General features: G+C 40.6%; 1 protein-coding gene across 2 annotated transcripts in view; it reads left to right on the top strand.

Annotated features, from left to right (window-relative positions):
• The window catches only part of VPS41 (VPS41 subunit of HOPS complex), a 165,961-nt gene that overhangs the window by 139,869 nt on the left and 10,008 nt on the right, over window positions 1-16,084 (top strand). Inside the window, exons 20-25 of one of the 2 annotated variants that reach the window (XM_077864095.1) lie at window positions 1,290-1,331; window positions 1,470-1,520; window positions 3,631-3,768; window positions 11,234-11,288; window positions 13,589-13,729; window positions 15,052-15,188. In XM_077864095.1, coding sequence (XP_077720221.1) covers window positions 1,290-1,331; window positions 1,470-1,520; window positions 3,631-3,768; window positions 11,234-11,288; window positions 13,589-13,729; window positions 15,052-15,188 — 564 coding nt within the window. The remainder of the gene's footprint in view (window positions 1-1,289; window positions 1,332-1,469; window positions 1,521-3,630; window positions 3,769-11,233; window positions 11,289-13,588; window positions 13,730-15,051; window positions 15,189-16,084) is intronic. The other variant, XM_077864096.1, reaches the window with a different exon arrangement.

Raw genomic sequence — 16,084 nt, 5'->3', positions numbered from 1 at the left:
AAGAAGTTCATAAAACCCAGTACTTCTTCAGAAAATTGAAAGTTTAAAGAGTAGAACCTGTGAAACTCCAGAGGGATTACTTGGATTTTTTTGTTCTATTTAATTGCATTTAAGGGTATTATGCCCTATATTATGTATATGTGTATAAATGTATACTATATATAGATGTGCTGTAGGTTAGTGTTCATAAAGTTAAACTTAATATAAATAGGAGCTAAATCTACTACTTTTTCCTGAAAGATGCTTTTAGCCCTTTTTTTCATAGTGAATGATTCAAGTCCTTAAGGACTACTGATCTAAAAAGAATTAGTGCAGTTGTGAAGAAGTTCAGGTGCAGAGGTTCTGCTTCTTTGCAAAAGGTGATTAAGAGGATGAAGTGCTTCTATAAAATTTAATTACATTTCCCCATATCCATTCTTGCCTTATGCCTACCTCCCCCCTCCATGCCGTGTGTCTCAAGAGCCTAGTTTGGCTTACGTAGCTATAGAAAAAAGATGAATGAGCTGAAACTGATTGCTGTTCAAGAGTATGAACCAAAGTTAAGGAATCATAGTTTTCTAATTAAAAGATACCTTACGGATAATCTCTTTTAACATCCTCCTGTTTTAGAGGGAAAAAATGGAGTGGATAGCTGGGTAGGAGCAGAGTCAGGAGAGCCAGGATGGCACTCAGCCTGGTGGGCTGTCTACCCAGCACTTGTTGTTACAGACACTGTCTCCTTTGTGTTTTATGAAGTGTTCATAGTAAGGAAGTGTTGCAAGTCCATAAGCTTTATATCATTATGAAACTTCAGGTATCTTATTTTTTTTCTGGCTCTAACCCTCCTCTCCATGGAAGACCAGCTCCTGACATCTGTGAAATCTGTAGAGGGACTCAGTGAAGGTTCAGGTGGCAGCAAGCAAAGTTCATTTTTGTGGTCCAGGAAATAATACGGTCTCCATAACTAGCGAGAGTCATATGAGTACTTGTGGAGATATTGCAGATAACATGGAGGTTAAACTGTGCATAGACAAGCTGTATTTTGTTTGGGGAGTGGTAGCAGAATGCTGTTTGAGTGGCATGCAAAACATAGGCCTCAGACTGGGACACGTCTCAAAACACATTCTTCACAGGTATCTCCCTTAAGGGCGACTATAGAGTAAAGGGACCCTTATGTATGGAAAAAAGGGACAAAAAAAAAAAGGGGGACAGCATGTGCAATTCATTGTGTGTGCGCTCTCTTCTCACACAGCAGGTGTCAGTGACTCTGGCTGTTTTTTTTTTTTTTTTTTTTTTTCTTTTTATTCCAGAAAGCTGTTGACATGCTTTTGGACAATGAAGATAAAATTTCAGTGAGTGTCTTTTGTTTTTTATACGTGTTACTAGATGGGAACACCCTTGCCGTAAAGAGGAGAACTGTTTGCCAGATAATCTTGCAGCTATGTTTGTGTCCTCATAAATCAATGTTTACAAACTTCTTTTCTCCTTAGATTAAAAAAGTAGTGGAAGAACTGGAAGATAGACCAGAGTTGCAGCATGTGGTGAGCATAACCACCTTCATTTGCCCTTTTGACTGCACTGTGGGGGCAAGCCACCTTTCAGTTCTGGTGTGGGAGAAGTGGCGTGAGCTCTCTCAGGTCACCCCTCAGCTTGCAAGTTTGACCACCGACAGTATTCCATAACTAGTAAGATGTGGCATGTGCTCTGGCCCTGGCTAAGGACTAATTACAGATCAGATTTTTAACTTGGACTCACCATTGGATTGTGATTGAAAAAAAATTCATCCTATTCATGCTTGTGCCACCAAACTGTGCCTAGGAGTAAGTACCTTGCTTCTGTGTTTAACACTAAATATAGTTACACCATAAATTGCAACACCTCCGAAGGATCCAAGACCAGAGCCTCGTTTTTCTGCCCCTCACCCCTCCCGCTTCTCTCATTTGGTCTTGGAGGTAGTACTGTGAAGGCCTATCATTCTAGACTCCCTTGGGAGGCTAGTTTGATTCCTGCATTGCTGTCACCATGAGAAGAAAGCAGGAGTACATGTTATCTGTGTCCTTTAACAATGATAAAAGAGAAAGTCTCAGGGAAAATAGGTGCCAGTAGGACCACGGGCATCCAGTTCAATGGGGGATCTTGTACCTTTGCCCACCTCTGCACTGCAGAAGGAGGAGGCTCGGGATCGAGTTTTTATTCATCAGTCAGTATTACACAAGAACTTTTAAAGACTCTAGGATCGAAGTGTGAGGTACTCTGTTCCATTTTGTTTTAGTCAGTGGTTGTGCAGAAGCCATTGCTATACCATTTGTGATGGGAAATCTGAAGGAGATGGCCTTACCCAAGCAAGGTGCCACTGTGCCGCCCCGCCCCGGGGACTGACTGATGAAGCAGTGATTTCTAGCCTGTGGAAAGCATAAGACAGGACTGGTGGCAGGTGTCTGTGTGACAGTGTAATTAGTACAGTGCTGAAATGAGGGCACAGCTCCCACTAACATGGCTCATCTTCCCTGTCAGGCAACGGAATGGCTCTGTAAATTTGCCTTGGCGATGTGACACCTTCCCAACCCTGTTTGTGCCTCTGGGAGGCGGCCCCACGTGTCTGGCTCACACACTGACCCAGTGCCAGTGGATAGGTAGGGCCTCCGTCAGATGCCATGGAAGTGCTGGCCACTCTCTGCCTGTCCTCGCCCCAGGGAGACGTGACCAGTTGATCTGAGGAGCCGTTTATCTGTGTGCATATGGCCTGGTTGACTCATTAGTGGAGGTCAAACTCCAGCAAACCTGTGTACAGCGTCAGCTTCAGGGACACACTATAGTGTTCTCTTCCTCACTTTACGTGATTGGCGTGTTCAGGTCTTTCTGCCTCTGGTACTTTATGGGGTGTTCGTTTACATTTAACATTAAGTACACATTGGACATCGATTTCTAACTGATGCATAATATATTGAAAGACTTAATCTTGCCTCTGAGTAGAAAGTGAATGACTCACTTTCTTTGAGGTCCATTGACTTTTTCAGATAGCTAGGGAAAGGACTCAGTTTTGAAAATTGGTTCAGAACACCTGTATTCGTCTTGATTTTTTACCTTCGATGTCCCCAGTATAGGCAACGTTTCATTGCAGACACAGAGCTCAATGAGACTTAACAGAGAGCAGATGCAGAGTGTATGAAAATTAATTTAGCACTTACTGCTTGAGTTTTTAAGAACATGCTCTTGTCTCACTATACCCCTTTTATGTAAAAGACAAGCGAGAATTTTTAGGATTCAGGAAGGCCACTAATCAAGCATTTATTTCTGAAATGATGTGGATGATGGTGAGGATATTAGCAGCTACCATTAACATGTCTCTGGTGCTCAGTAAATGCCAGGCATATCAATGTAGATCTGAGAGTTTTACAAATGGCAACGCAACCAATCCTCACAATGACCCAGTGAGATTTTGGAAGATAAACTCAGTCACAAAAAGGTTAGTGACTTGTTCAGGTCAGGTGGCTGGTAAGTAGTGGAGCCAGGTCCCTCAAGGCCATTCTAGAGAGTGTGTCAGATTGTCCTGGCTCTCCGTGGAGGCTGGTAGGACTGAACGCAGCAATGTTAAACAGGTATTGCTTTTCATATTTTTATATTCATGGTCTGTTCCTTTGTTCTTTTTAGTATCTGCATAAGCTTTTCAAGAGAGACCATCATAAGGGGCAGCGCTACCATGAAAAACAGATTAGCCTTTATGCTGAATATGATCGACCAAACTTACTTCCCTTTCTCCGAGATAGTACCCATTGCCCACTTGAAAAGGTAAGTCACAGACTTGTCTCACATACTTCCAGTGAAAAAGTTGTCCTTGTTGGTAAGCTGTCGATCATTCTAGTCTTCCTATCACTCATCCATCCCTGTTCAGGGGAAGTGACTGCTGCTGTCAAGGCAGTAGGTTTTTCTGGGGCATTCCGATGAAAATTGGAGGTACTGTTGGCTAAGATTTTGTTGAGGAGCTAAAGCATTTCTGGGTCAGGTTTAATTAAAGGTTTAATCCAGGGTGTAGAACTCTAGATTCTAGCACAGGGAGGTGGATAAAGTCATTTTATTCAACCATCAAGCAAAAATAGTGTCAGGACTCTGAGTCAGTTTAACAGGGTCAGAGTGGGGCCTAAGATCAAGCTGAGTGAGTGACCCAGGCTATCCCAAGCCAGAAGCGGTTGCTCCAGACTCAGGGTCAGTGACTTAGGGTCCTGCACCCCATCTGCTCTCCACATCCATATCATATATTTCTATATTTCTTTATCACACTATGTTCCATTTCTCTATTGTACTAAGTTTTGTTATAATTGTAAAAAGTTACTAGTCTCTTTCCCACTGTCCTGTATATTCTTAAGGGACAAGAAGTCTGTCCCACTCATTTTGGTAAACCCAGCAGCCATGGCACTGTATTAGACACTTATTAAATGTTTGTTGCATCGTGAGTGAGTGAGTGAATGAATCAGTTTTAGGAGCCTGCTGTTGGAACACAGTTGAAACTTCACACATACATACCAGGAAATGGGCAATCTACCCATTTAGCCAATATAGCCACCAGTGTTGTTTACCATGGTTTTTCATACGGTTGGAAAGCTATCTAACATCTGCGGGTATCTTACTAAATTCAGATGGCCAGATAACAAGTACTTTTTAGTCAGCTGTATGTATCAACAAAACAAAAAAATGTATTTGACCCATTAGAGATAGGCATTAAGTTGATAGAGGGACACCTGGGTGGCTCACTCTGTTGAGCATCTGATTCTCACTTTCAGCTCAGGTCCTGCTCTGGTAGTTGTTGGATTGAACCCCAGTGGGGCTCTGTGCTCAGTGCAGACTCTGCTTCAGGTTCTCTCTCCCTGTCTCTCCCCCTCTGCCACTACCCCCTCATGCTCTCCCGCACGCTCTCTCTCAAATAAAATCTTTAAAAAGTTGATAACATGCTGTTTATATGCACTGACAACTTTTATATTTGCCTCTTCAGCCATGTTGATAAATGAATTGGATTTATTATGAACCAGTTTTAGCTGAGTGGCTTTTCAAAATCTTCAGTTAATGAAAAAATATCTTACCTCCATAATAATTTATGAAAAACTTTAACATTTTAAATTTGGAGCCTAAAACATTTTCTCAAGAGTAGATTTGGAAATTTATCATCTTGTTCTAAAAATAAAAGCAAATGTTTCCCTCTTCTCACTACAGAATCTATAATCTAGGGGGACAATGTGAGAATGTCATTCTTTGAACCATGCCCCTTCATTTATATCTCACTCTTTGAGGAAATATCATTTGTTTTCAAGAGTCCAGAGCTGTCTGTGATTGACTCCTCCAACAGAGCCCCACACCCGTGATCAGCAGCCACCCAGGGCTCCTCCTCATTCACTAAACTCGGGTGCAGAGGTGCCACCCAGATTCCAGAATGTTTGTGCTTCTCACACACTTCCAATCCATCTGCTTTACATTTTCCAGTCTCACAGTGCTCAACAGAAGACACTCTATTTTACCTAAAAGGGGAGCATCAGAAAATCGCAACTGACACGTGGCATTCCTAGTATCTAGAACTTGCTTAGAGCATTGTAGAGACCTTTTAGAATTTTTCTGAGAAGAACCAGTTCACATGTAAAAGAACTCAACAAAAGCATAGTGAAACCAATTAGAGTTTAAGTTATCTCATGCTTTCCCCTGAAAGAGAATTTTGAATAAAATGAATTAGAGCTGGTAATGGTAGAAGCGTGCCATTAAAAATAAGTCAGTAATCTACCTTTCTTAGAACTTTCTAGACAAGCTTTCATGTTACAGATCGTTGAGATATCTTTGTAAGAGATTATCTCTCATCAGGATCCATTGTGTATACCCATCTCTATGTTTGTAAAAAAATATATATATCATTATCCTTGCTTGGGGACATAAAGCCATGTTAAAGAAGATATTCTGGACTTTATTAACTCATAAAAGATCTCATTCCTTTTCCCTAGAAATAAGAACTTTATATACATTTAATCATCTTAGAGTTAATTCCTTTATGCATACTGAAACTCTGGAAAAAGCTAACAATTCATAAAAAGCAAAGTAGATTTGTCCCCCTTAAATGCATGGCAGGCATGATAAATGAATAAAAGTCATGAGTACAGTTTTTGTTTTGTCTAAAGAGAGACTCAGAAAATTTGGTATCGTTTTCTACTAAATGTAAAGTTAAGAGCTTAAAATTTTAATGCACTCACCAAAAAAAAAAATCTTTATTTCAGAAGAGTGTATAGAGTCCTATAGATGTTTTGGTGGTAATTTGGTGTTTGTTTTATTTTAAATGGGAAGTGTTTAGGGTTTCATTATTCGGAGCCTGTTGAGCACCACCACCACCACCACCCTTGTTGATAATTCACTTCGGGCAGCATAGCAGTACTGTCTTCCTCTGATTGTCTGCCTTTGTGAGGATTTGGGTAATTGTTGAGAGGAGGGGTGACTTCAAGTAACAGCTGGTTGAAATCTTCAAGAATCCCAGTCAAACTTAGTTTGTATTGATTGAAATCCCACAATCCATAATATTTGGCCAACAACTTTGTGGAGACCCTGATATCACATCAGAAGCCTTTAAGAAAGTGATGTTCCCAAGGTGGCAGTATTTATCAAAGACCAGAGTTCAGGATTGAAAATCACCACAACTCATAAATCCCAAAATTAACCATAAGCTTTTATGAAATTGTTCCTTCTAAAGGAGATACAGAGGTGGTAGGAATTTATAACACTGACAGCAGTTTAAAAAGACAGTAAAAGTCATTTGTTTTTGTTGTGCTTTATAACGTGAGCTGTGCTTTCATGTACCTTCTTTTTATTTAATCTCTACAAAAGCGCAGGTAGGTGGATAAAGTCATTTTATTCACAACAAGCTGAGTCTTAAGGAATTGAAAGAAACAACCCAGAGTCTAGAGCTAATAAGTCAGAGAGCCGGGACTTAGAACCTGGATCCCTTAAGTCAGGTCCCCTCTTCTTTCCATGGTTGTGAGGAATCATTTCTCAAGTTTTAAAAATTAATTAAAGAGTCAGTTAAGTATCTGACTCTTGGTGTGAGTTCAGGTCATGATCTCAGGGTCATGAGATCAAGCCCCTTGTTGGCTCCCCACTCACCAGGGAATCTACTTGAGATTCCCTCCCTCTGCCCCATTGCCGGCTCGTGCACACACACTTTCCTTCTCTCTTCCTCTCTCTCTCTCTCCAAAATAAATAAATCTTAAAAAAAAAAAAAAAAAGATATTCCTTAGTATTGTAAGAATCATGAAAGTCATCAGTTTTTAAACTGTTAACCCTCCCTTTCTCCAGTAATTTCCAGGTGTGGTCATCAGGTGGTAGTTTACATTTGTGAGCCTCATTTGCCTTATGCCTAGAATAGTTAAAAGCAGAATATCAGCTTTGCAGCTTTGAGAATTTATACCTGAATTTATGATTTCCCTCATATCTAATGGCATTTACAACATGGCAGTATTTATGAATTTGCACGAATAAAGCCAGGAGATGGAAGGTTTACAGATTCCCATTAATGCCATATAAAGATTGGATAAACGATGGCTTGGTCAGGGCTGGGTAGAAATCCTTATTTAATTTATAGTTGATAAGGTACTGGTTAGTCAGCCCCAAATTTCTAACTCTTCCCTTTGCCTTTATACTGAATCAGGAAAAGGAATATTAAAATATTACTTTTGTATAGCTTTTTACTCAGTGTATGTCATTATTCTGTCTTTTCATTTTTACTTTTACTATGATTCTCCCTTTCCATGTGTGTGTCTGTGTCTTCTTCCTCTTGGCTTTAAAAATCTTACTTTCCCTACTCTTTCCTCTAGAGGGAGCACGGTAGCCCAGGAACATTCAAGAATTTGGGGAAACAGTTTTATGCTTCACTTGTGTCAAAAATAGAAAAATTCTATGTACCAGAAATTTTTTTTTTTTACATTTTACTCAAAATTTCTAGAGATTTCTAGAATCTCTGCTTTCTCATATATAAGAAAATAATTTCAGATACTGTTAGAAACTAGTCATAAAACATTTAAAAATCTGTGAAATTCAAGTTTCAGGGACTCAGATTATCTTTGACCTTAGCATTACACATCTGCTTGCATTCCAGACCCTCCTTGACTTCAGATTTGCCTTTAAATATTTCTTCTCACAGGACTTGTCATTTTTTATGATAATCTAACAGAGCTTCCAGCAGCACTACCCCCTAGAATGTTGTGCAGTGATGAAAATGTGCTGACATGTGGCAATGAAATAGTTGAAGAGTGTCTAGTAAAAAAAAAAAAAAAAGAGTGTCTAGTGAGGAACTGAATTGTTAAATTTAAATGGCCTCATATAGCAAATGCCTACTGTCTTAGCTCAGGTGAGCCTGTAGACTACAGAGTCTATGTGGCTTGAGACAAGCATGTTCACAAACGTTCAAGAAAAGGGGGGATGGTTTTGTTGAAAACTTCAGAATGGTACTTTAAGGTGTCAGTAAATTTCCAAGTACAAAATTGGTTTATAGATACTCATCCTTATTCACACTTTCTCTGAACAGTCTACCTATCCACGTGTATTACATTTTCTTGTTTATCTGTGCACACGCAGTCTCACTCAGCCATAAACTGTCCATCTGTATCTCTAGCACCTCACGTGAATCAGGGCACTCGGTTGGTTTCTCAACAACTTTTTGTTGGAATGGTCCCAGGTCCTCTGAACTTCTTATTTTTTGCTGTTTCCTTTCACTATTTCTCTCATGAGTATCCTGTCTCTGCCCTAGTATCATTCCAGAAGGATAGGGAGTTGGTAAGAAAGTTCCATTGATTTATGAGCATGACAGTATAGAGATAAGGCAAATCATATTTTTAATCAAAACTAATGAAGATTTTTCTAAGCGTTAGGATTAGATTCAGCTATGAGTCATAAAAATCCCAAAATAATAATGGCTTCAGTAGAGTAGCAGTTTAGTTCTCTGGCACATGGATATCCTGGTGGCATGGCCCTGCTGATGGCAGCGTGCCACACAGTCGGAGACCTGGCTCTTTTCTCTCATTCCCTCACCTTGTATGACCTTCACCTGGTGCTGTAAGATAGTATTACCCATATTTCCAAGAGCAGATGGGGTGAAAGGACTAAAAATAAGAAAACAAAAGTTGATTCACATTGCTTCTTAGAGAATATTGCCAGAAACTGCTATGTTTCCTCCCTGCGGGGACATCAGTCATACGACTCTCCCATGGCTGAGGAGGCTTGGACATTGTTGTTTAAATTCTGGGCAGTGGGAACCCTGGGTGGCGCAGCGGTTTAGCGCCTGCCTTTGGCCCAGGGCGCGATCCTAGAGACCGGGGATCGAATCCCACGTCGGGCTCCCGGTGCATGGAGCCTGCTTCTCCCTCTGCCTGTGTCTCTGCCTCTCTTTCTCTCTCTCGACTATCATAAATAAATAAAAATAAAATAAAACAAAAATAAAAAAAATAATAAATTCTGGGCAGTCACACAACCCACCTAAAATCTTATTACTGTCTACCCTCTACAATGGGTAGAGGATATTGGGGGGCAGCTTGGCTACCTCTGCCACATAATAGTGTTTCCCCTTCATTGTGACCTTCCAGTCTTCCTACCTCCCCATTTAAATGCTTTGTGTATTTCAGACTCCCCTCATTTCACTGTAATTCTAAAGTAGGATGTTCTTTCCATTTTTATGTTTGGTTCAGAGTCCTCCCCACCCCGCCATGCCCTGAGCCCCCAGCATTGATTTCTATGACCAGCATTTTTTCCTCCCTTTTAGCTGTTACTCTCCAACCAGAGACACACACTTAAATATATATATTCTACATAGAAATTTTGAGTCAAAAATTAAATGTCCAAACCAGCTCCTTTATTTCCCAAGAAAAGTCATTGAACTGAAAGAGCTGGTGAGCTTCTGCTGTTCTTTTTTCCCCTTTGGTTCTTGTTTTTAAACAACCCAGTGATCTTCCTCCTGAAACCTTTCCTGCCTGCCCATCTATTTAAGAAAATATTTATTGCACACCACAAGTAGCCAGGCACTGTGCGGGGCACAGGGCTTGAGTCATGTGGTCCCAAGGGTGGAGGGTGGGGAGTGAGGACTGCATTACAGGCAGAAGGGCCACAGTGGAGGGATGAGCCGGGTGTGAGAGAGGTGTTGCTGCCCGAAAAGGCAGGGCAGGTCATGGATATATCGTAGGCCACTGAGAAGATTCTCGGCTGTCAGAGCAGAGCACCAAGGTGGAGCAGTTACATAGCTGGGGTGGGAGATGAGGTTTCTTGGTGATTGCATACTCGTCATGCCACACCCAGTTCAAATGCCACCTCTTCTGTGAAGCTTTTTACAAGAGGGCCACACTGGGGCTCATTCCCCTGTCTTAGCACAGGGTCCTCTATTCATGCTTCCCCTGGTCATGGGATTGGGTGGTATTGCATCTCTGAGAGCCTCCCTGGAGCCTGTGCTCCCTTGGGTGGCTGCATGCTGCTTCCACATGTTCCCCTCCACCCCTTCTCCTCTGTCATCTATATACTGTCATCTCTGCATCTCCATCCCACCTGACCCTCCAGTGTCCAGCAGAATGGATGGTAAATGTGTACCAGTTCATTTGGAATTACTCAGTTATTAATAAACAGTCACCTGTGGAATCCCTCGTTTCTTTACTTGATCTTCTCCTTTCTGATCCTTCTTGATGGTCAGATATGTTCCCCCCTGCCCCAACTTTTGACGGATCATTGAGCAGAATTTTTTCCTAAACCCTGTGAGCTGGCAATAGAAATATTCGGTCTGTCTTTGTGTATTTACCCATCAGAGCTGTGCTCTGTGGAGTCCTGGAAACATGCAGCAGTGACTAGCAAAGCCTTCCTGGAGCTTACACTCCAGTGGGGGGACAGGGAGCTTGAAGCAGCGACTGGGAATTAGGTGCGGAGCAGTGCTGTGAAGAAACCTAAAAGAGCCTTGAGTGAAAACTTGGTGGGAAAGGCCTTCTTTAGCACCTGGCTTTCTGCTTTTGCTCATGTAGTGTTCTGAGTTGCCTCATATATGTTGTTGGTTAAATTGTGCTCAGTCCTGCACTTATCTGAGAGGCGAATGAGGGCAATCACCAGCAAAACCTAGGATTTGTGTTTTGTTTGCTTATTCTGTTTTGTTTTTAAAGCAAGGCAATGGAAACATCCTTTTAAACTTGTATGTCTAAGTGAATCTATTAATACTTATTCTTGTCTGGTAGCCCACAGTAATGTTCTTACCCTGCTTTATTTGAAGGCTCTTGAGATCTGTCAACAGAGAAACTTCGTAGAAGAGACCGTTTATCTTCTTAGTAAGTAGCTTTACTTTTGGTCCCTGTAAGCTGAGAAACACTGTGGTAACATCATGTACGTTGTCTAAGAGTGGACATGGATTTTAGACCAAAGTCACACAATGCGTAGAGCTAGTCTCTATAAAAATTTAATGCATACAAGGACGTCTGGGTGGCTCAGTGGTTGAGCGTCTGCCTTTGACTCAGGGCGTGGTCTCAGGGTCCTGGGATTGAGTCCCACATTGGGCTCCCTGCAGGAAGCCTGCTTCTCCCTCTGCCTGTGTCTCTGCTTCTCTCTCTCTCTCTGCCTCTCATGAATAAATAATAAAATCTTAAAAAAAAAAAAAATAAAGAATCTAACTTATACAAAAGGATTCACAGCTCAGTAGAGAAAGAAGCATTATTTAAGAAACGCTATCTACATAACACCTGAGTATTGCACAATAAGCCTGTATCGGCTCACACCTCAAAAATGAATTGTAGAAGGGTTAATTTGTTCTTTTTTTTTTTTTTTTAGCCTCTTTTACCATCATCTTGGTAGAAAATAATGTTCACTGTCAGTAATCACACCTTGAGTAAATGGAGAAAATGCAATGAATATGAAAGTTTTGGAGAGAGGAAAACTTTTTAGTATCATCCAGCTCTCCATTGTTCCCAGGCCTCTGGCACTGCCTCCATATATGTCAGACTTACTTTCACATTCCTCCAAAATGAACCACTTGCATACAAGCAGTGTAGATGCCTGAAGAATTCATAAGTAAGCTCTGTGCAGATATTTGTAGCATAAACGTGGAGTTCAAACTTTAGGTGTTTTTCCAGCATCACTTCCCAGAAAATATGCCAGTGGAGTCCATTTTTGTCATAATGTCATATTGTCTTTGTAGACAAGCAAGTAGGGAACTTATAAAAGGAGACAATCTCCTTTTTTAAAGTTGTAAAAATTTTAAAATCCTATGTACATTTTAAAAATTAACCAATTTTAAGTCCTAAAAAATGGGAATAATATTTGAAGGAAAAACAAAATGTTATAGAAGGTATAACAAATTGGATATCATTTTATTTGCAGGCCAGCAGTTATCATTGATAATGGCTGCTCAGAATGAGAAGGATTCAATTGCTGCCCCTCCTATGAGTAAAGCTTTCTACATATCCTGTATTAAAAACTCCTGGAAACTGCTAAAGCCATTAAAATGCCAGTAGGTCAATAAGCAAAGCATATAGAGATTATTGACCTAATAGAAGCATAGTTGGTAAATGCTTTCATTTCCCAACTATAAGGGTTATTGGAAGGCTTTCCCCCAAATCTGGAAGAGAAGGAAATGAGGTAGCCCTCTGATAGTTGAGTTTGTGTTTGGCACAAAGTGTATCAAAAGACCAAATCCAGAGCTACCTAAAGAGACAGATGGCTCCAAGGCCTTTAAAAGTCTGAACTAGGATCCCTGGGTGGCTCAGTGGTTGAGCATCTGCCTTCAGCTCAGAGTGTGATCCTGGAGTCCTGGGATCGAGTCCTGCATTGGGCTCCCTGCATGGAGCCTGCTTCTCCCTCTGTCTGTGTCTCTGCCTCTCTCTCTGTCTCTCATGAATAAATAAATAAAATCTTTAAAAATAAAAAAAATAAAAGTCTGAACTATAAGTCTTAACTGTATCTGGGTATGAAGATGTCCAAAAGAAGTATCGATCTGACAGAGGGAAGTAGGAATCTGAGGGACCTGGGTTCAGATTCCAGAGCTGCCAGTTAGTAGCTGTATGATCTTGGCAGGTTACTAATGTTTCTGTATCCTCTTCCATGAAGTAGAAATAATAGTAGAACGTACCTTGTTGGATTATAGTAATTATTAAATGATGTAATTTATGTGAAGCACTTAAATGAGTATATACAGCACAAAGGAAACACCCAGTAAATAGGAGGTAATTGTTTCCGTATGTTAAAAATAGTAAATGCTAATGTCACATAAGAAAATATGCTAAAAAAAATTTTTTTTAAAATATGCTTTTGTCTTAACTTTCAAGACAGAAGAAGATACATAAACAAGAGATATGTTGATTCTTCAAAAAAGTTTTATTAAAACATCCTAAATGTCGGGTGCCTGGGGGTGGCTCAGTTGAGCATCTGCCTTTGGCTCAGATCATGATGGATCGACAACTGCATCAGGCTCCCTGCTCAGTGAGGAGTCTCCTTCTCCCTCTCCCTCTGCTGCTCCTCCTGCTGTGCTCTATCTCTCTCAAATACATACAGAGAGACAGACATACGTACATACATACAAAAAATATTTTAATATTAAAAAGCGTTGTAAATGAAGTATTTCTCACATCTTTGCTAGGCCGAATGGGTAATAGCCGAAGTGCCCTGAAGATGATCATGGAGGAATTACATGATGTTGATAAAGCAATTGAATTTGCCAAGGAGCAAGATGATGGAGAACTCTGGGAAGATCTGATTTTATATTCCATCGACAAACCACGTAAGCAGAAAAGCCATCTGTGATCAGACCTGTTTTCTCTCAGTACATTCAGTTATGTCTAGAGTAAGAACTATCTCAAGACACATTGGGTGAAAAATATGGTGAAGTATCCATAATAAAAATAGGCTTGGTACATTATAACGATGTCTAGTACTCCTTCTGTGCAGAGAAGCCTGGAGCCTCATCACTCTGCATTACCTGAATGTGTAAGCAAACAGGTAGTTTGCCTGATGTTATTTGTTCACTGTGTCCCCATGAAGCGTGTTCCTCCATACTGTACCCGGGTTGAATAAATGTGATATGACTTCATTTTTTTTTTTTTCAGTTTGAATACAGGGGCATTTGTTTTGAAAATGTAAAGCCCTAACCAGTCTCTTTTTAGGGCAGCCTTGAACTATCACTAGACACTGATTATCTTTGGACATCTGTTGCCCTGACAGTACCTAGTCTCTGTCCTGTCCTGCCCCACTTCCTCAGTGCAGCACCAGGAGTATGTGTGTGTGCGCGCGTGCGCATGTGCAGTGCCTCTGTGTGACTGTCTCCATCAGGTCTCCCGGTTTGGAAAGAAATATACAGGCACCTGTCAGTAACCTGACCCTTTTGTGAAGATCTAGAAATGATTCAGAAACTGGTGGTAGTGATTTAAAGTTGGCCCCCTTCCCACCATTTTTTAGTAAGAAGGCTTATCTGTTTCAGGATTTTCAGGTTTTAGAAACTGCTCTTATGCTTGTATTTTCATAAGAGATACAAGAGGATAATGTGATTCAAGTCAAATTCAGATGTAGATGGTCACAGGCATGTGCATCTTTGAGAATCTAGGTCAGCGTGATAAAGTTGTAACTCACAGATGTCCAAGGAAGCAGGGTGAGCGAAATGGAACACATATGACCTGGGCCTGCAGTCTGCCCTGCTGGTGAATTTGGGCTTTTAGCTTGCTAGTTTTGTGGCCTGAATTAATTAGTTAACCACCCCATTTGCTTTACCTGCAAAAGGGACGAATAACATTTGTACCTTGCAGAATATTGAAGAAAAGTGTGTGACCGCTGAGCCGTAGTGTAAATTCTCTAGAAATGTTAATTGTATCCCTTTGCCACTACCAGCTGTGTTCCAGTAATCACCTCTTCTCCATCTCCTTGTAACTCATGGAGCTCCTCCTATACATCATGAAGTAAAAGGAAAGTTAGTTTTTGAGACTTCAGAAATCCAAATGGTTTTAACACTTACCTTAAAAAAAAAAGTAATTTTTTATTTGCATCCCTTTTGGCCTAAAACTGCCTTGTGTGCCTTGCCAACATGCTAATTGTTGTGCTGGTATTCTGCAGCATTTATTACTGGCTTGTTGAACAACATTGGCACGCATGTGGACCCAATCCTACTGATTCACCGTATTAAGGAAGGGATGGAGATTCCCAATTTGAGAGATTCCTTGGTGAAGATTCTGCAAGACTACAATTTACAAGTAAGTATCCTTTCTGGGACAAGTCAGCATGGGGAGTGAGCTGAGTTGACTTTGGATTTTTGGATCTAGGGTTATTTTAGATAACAAAGAATTCAGTTGGATAGATACGTTTTATGTAGGCCCAGGTATTTGGGAAGCTCATGAAGTAGAGAAAATCTCAGCCTTTAAGGAAGCCATCCAATTGTTTAACCATCCCCAAATTTTCTCTCCTTGATGAGCAGGCATTTTTACATTTATGTGGTAGATATGGTATGGTTTTGGGAAGGGTAAGGGGTAGTTAGAGTGGCTGCTAGACCCCTCAAGCCACTTTTAAGTAGAATGAGTATTGTGTCCATTGGGGGGAATAAAAAGGTTTTCAAATAATTTGATAGTTTCCTAGAAGCTACTCAGTAATCCATTGCCTGAAACATGTTTAAATACATGATTTTATTTAACTTTTTGTCTGTTTTCTACACTAGCACAACTTTGTTATCTGTAATAAATCAGAATTTGGGATAAAAGCAATGGAATCCATTATTTTCATATAAACAATTAATATGTTAATTTCAAAGCATCCTAATCTTTTCTTTAAAAGAACCCTCACAATTACTATTTTTCAAGGTGCTGGTAGCTTTGTAGAACTTGAAACTGTTTAAGGCACATTAACAATTGGGACTGTTCTTTCTCTTCTTCACTTGAAAATTAGTTTTTATTATAATAAGGAGGCAAATTGCTTTCCTAGAAACGTAAAGATTTTGCAGGTAGAGCCAGAACATGACATTGTAGGGAGAGAAGTGGTTAGCAGTTTCAGTAGAGAGAGGAGCATCGTGGTGAGGGCTTGTGGGGCCCCCCGGCCACGGTGAGGGTGCAGCATGGGGTGGGACTCAGGTAAGAGGCAGGGGAACAGGACCAGAAGT

This window comes from Canis aureus, chromosome 21 (assembly GCF_053574225.1).
Source record: "Canis aureus isolate CA01 chromosome 21, VMU_Caureus_v.1.0, whole genome shotgun sequence".
NCBI lineage: Eukaryota > Metazoa > Chordata > Mammalia > Carnivora > Canidae > Canis > Canis aureus.
Note: the sequence above shows the minus strand (reverse complement) of the source record. Positions and strands in the feature narration are given on the sequence as shown.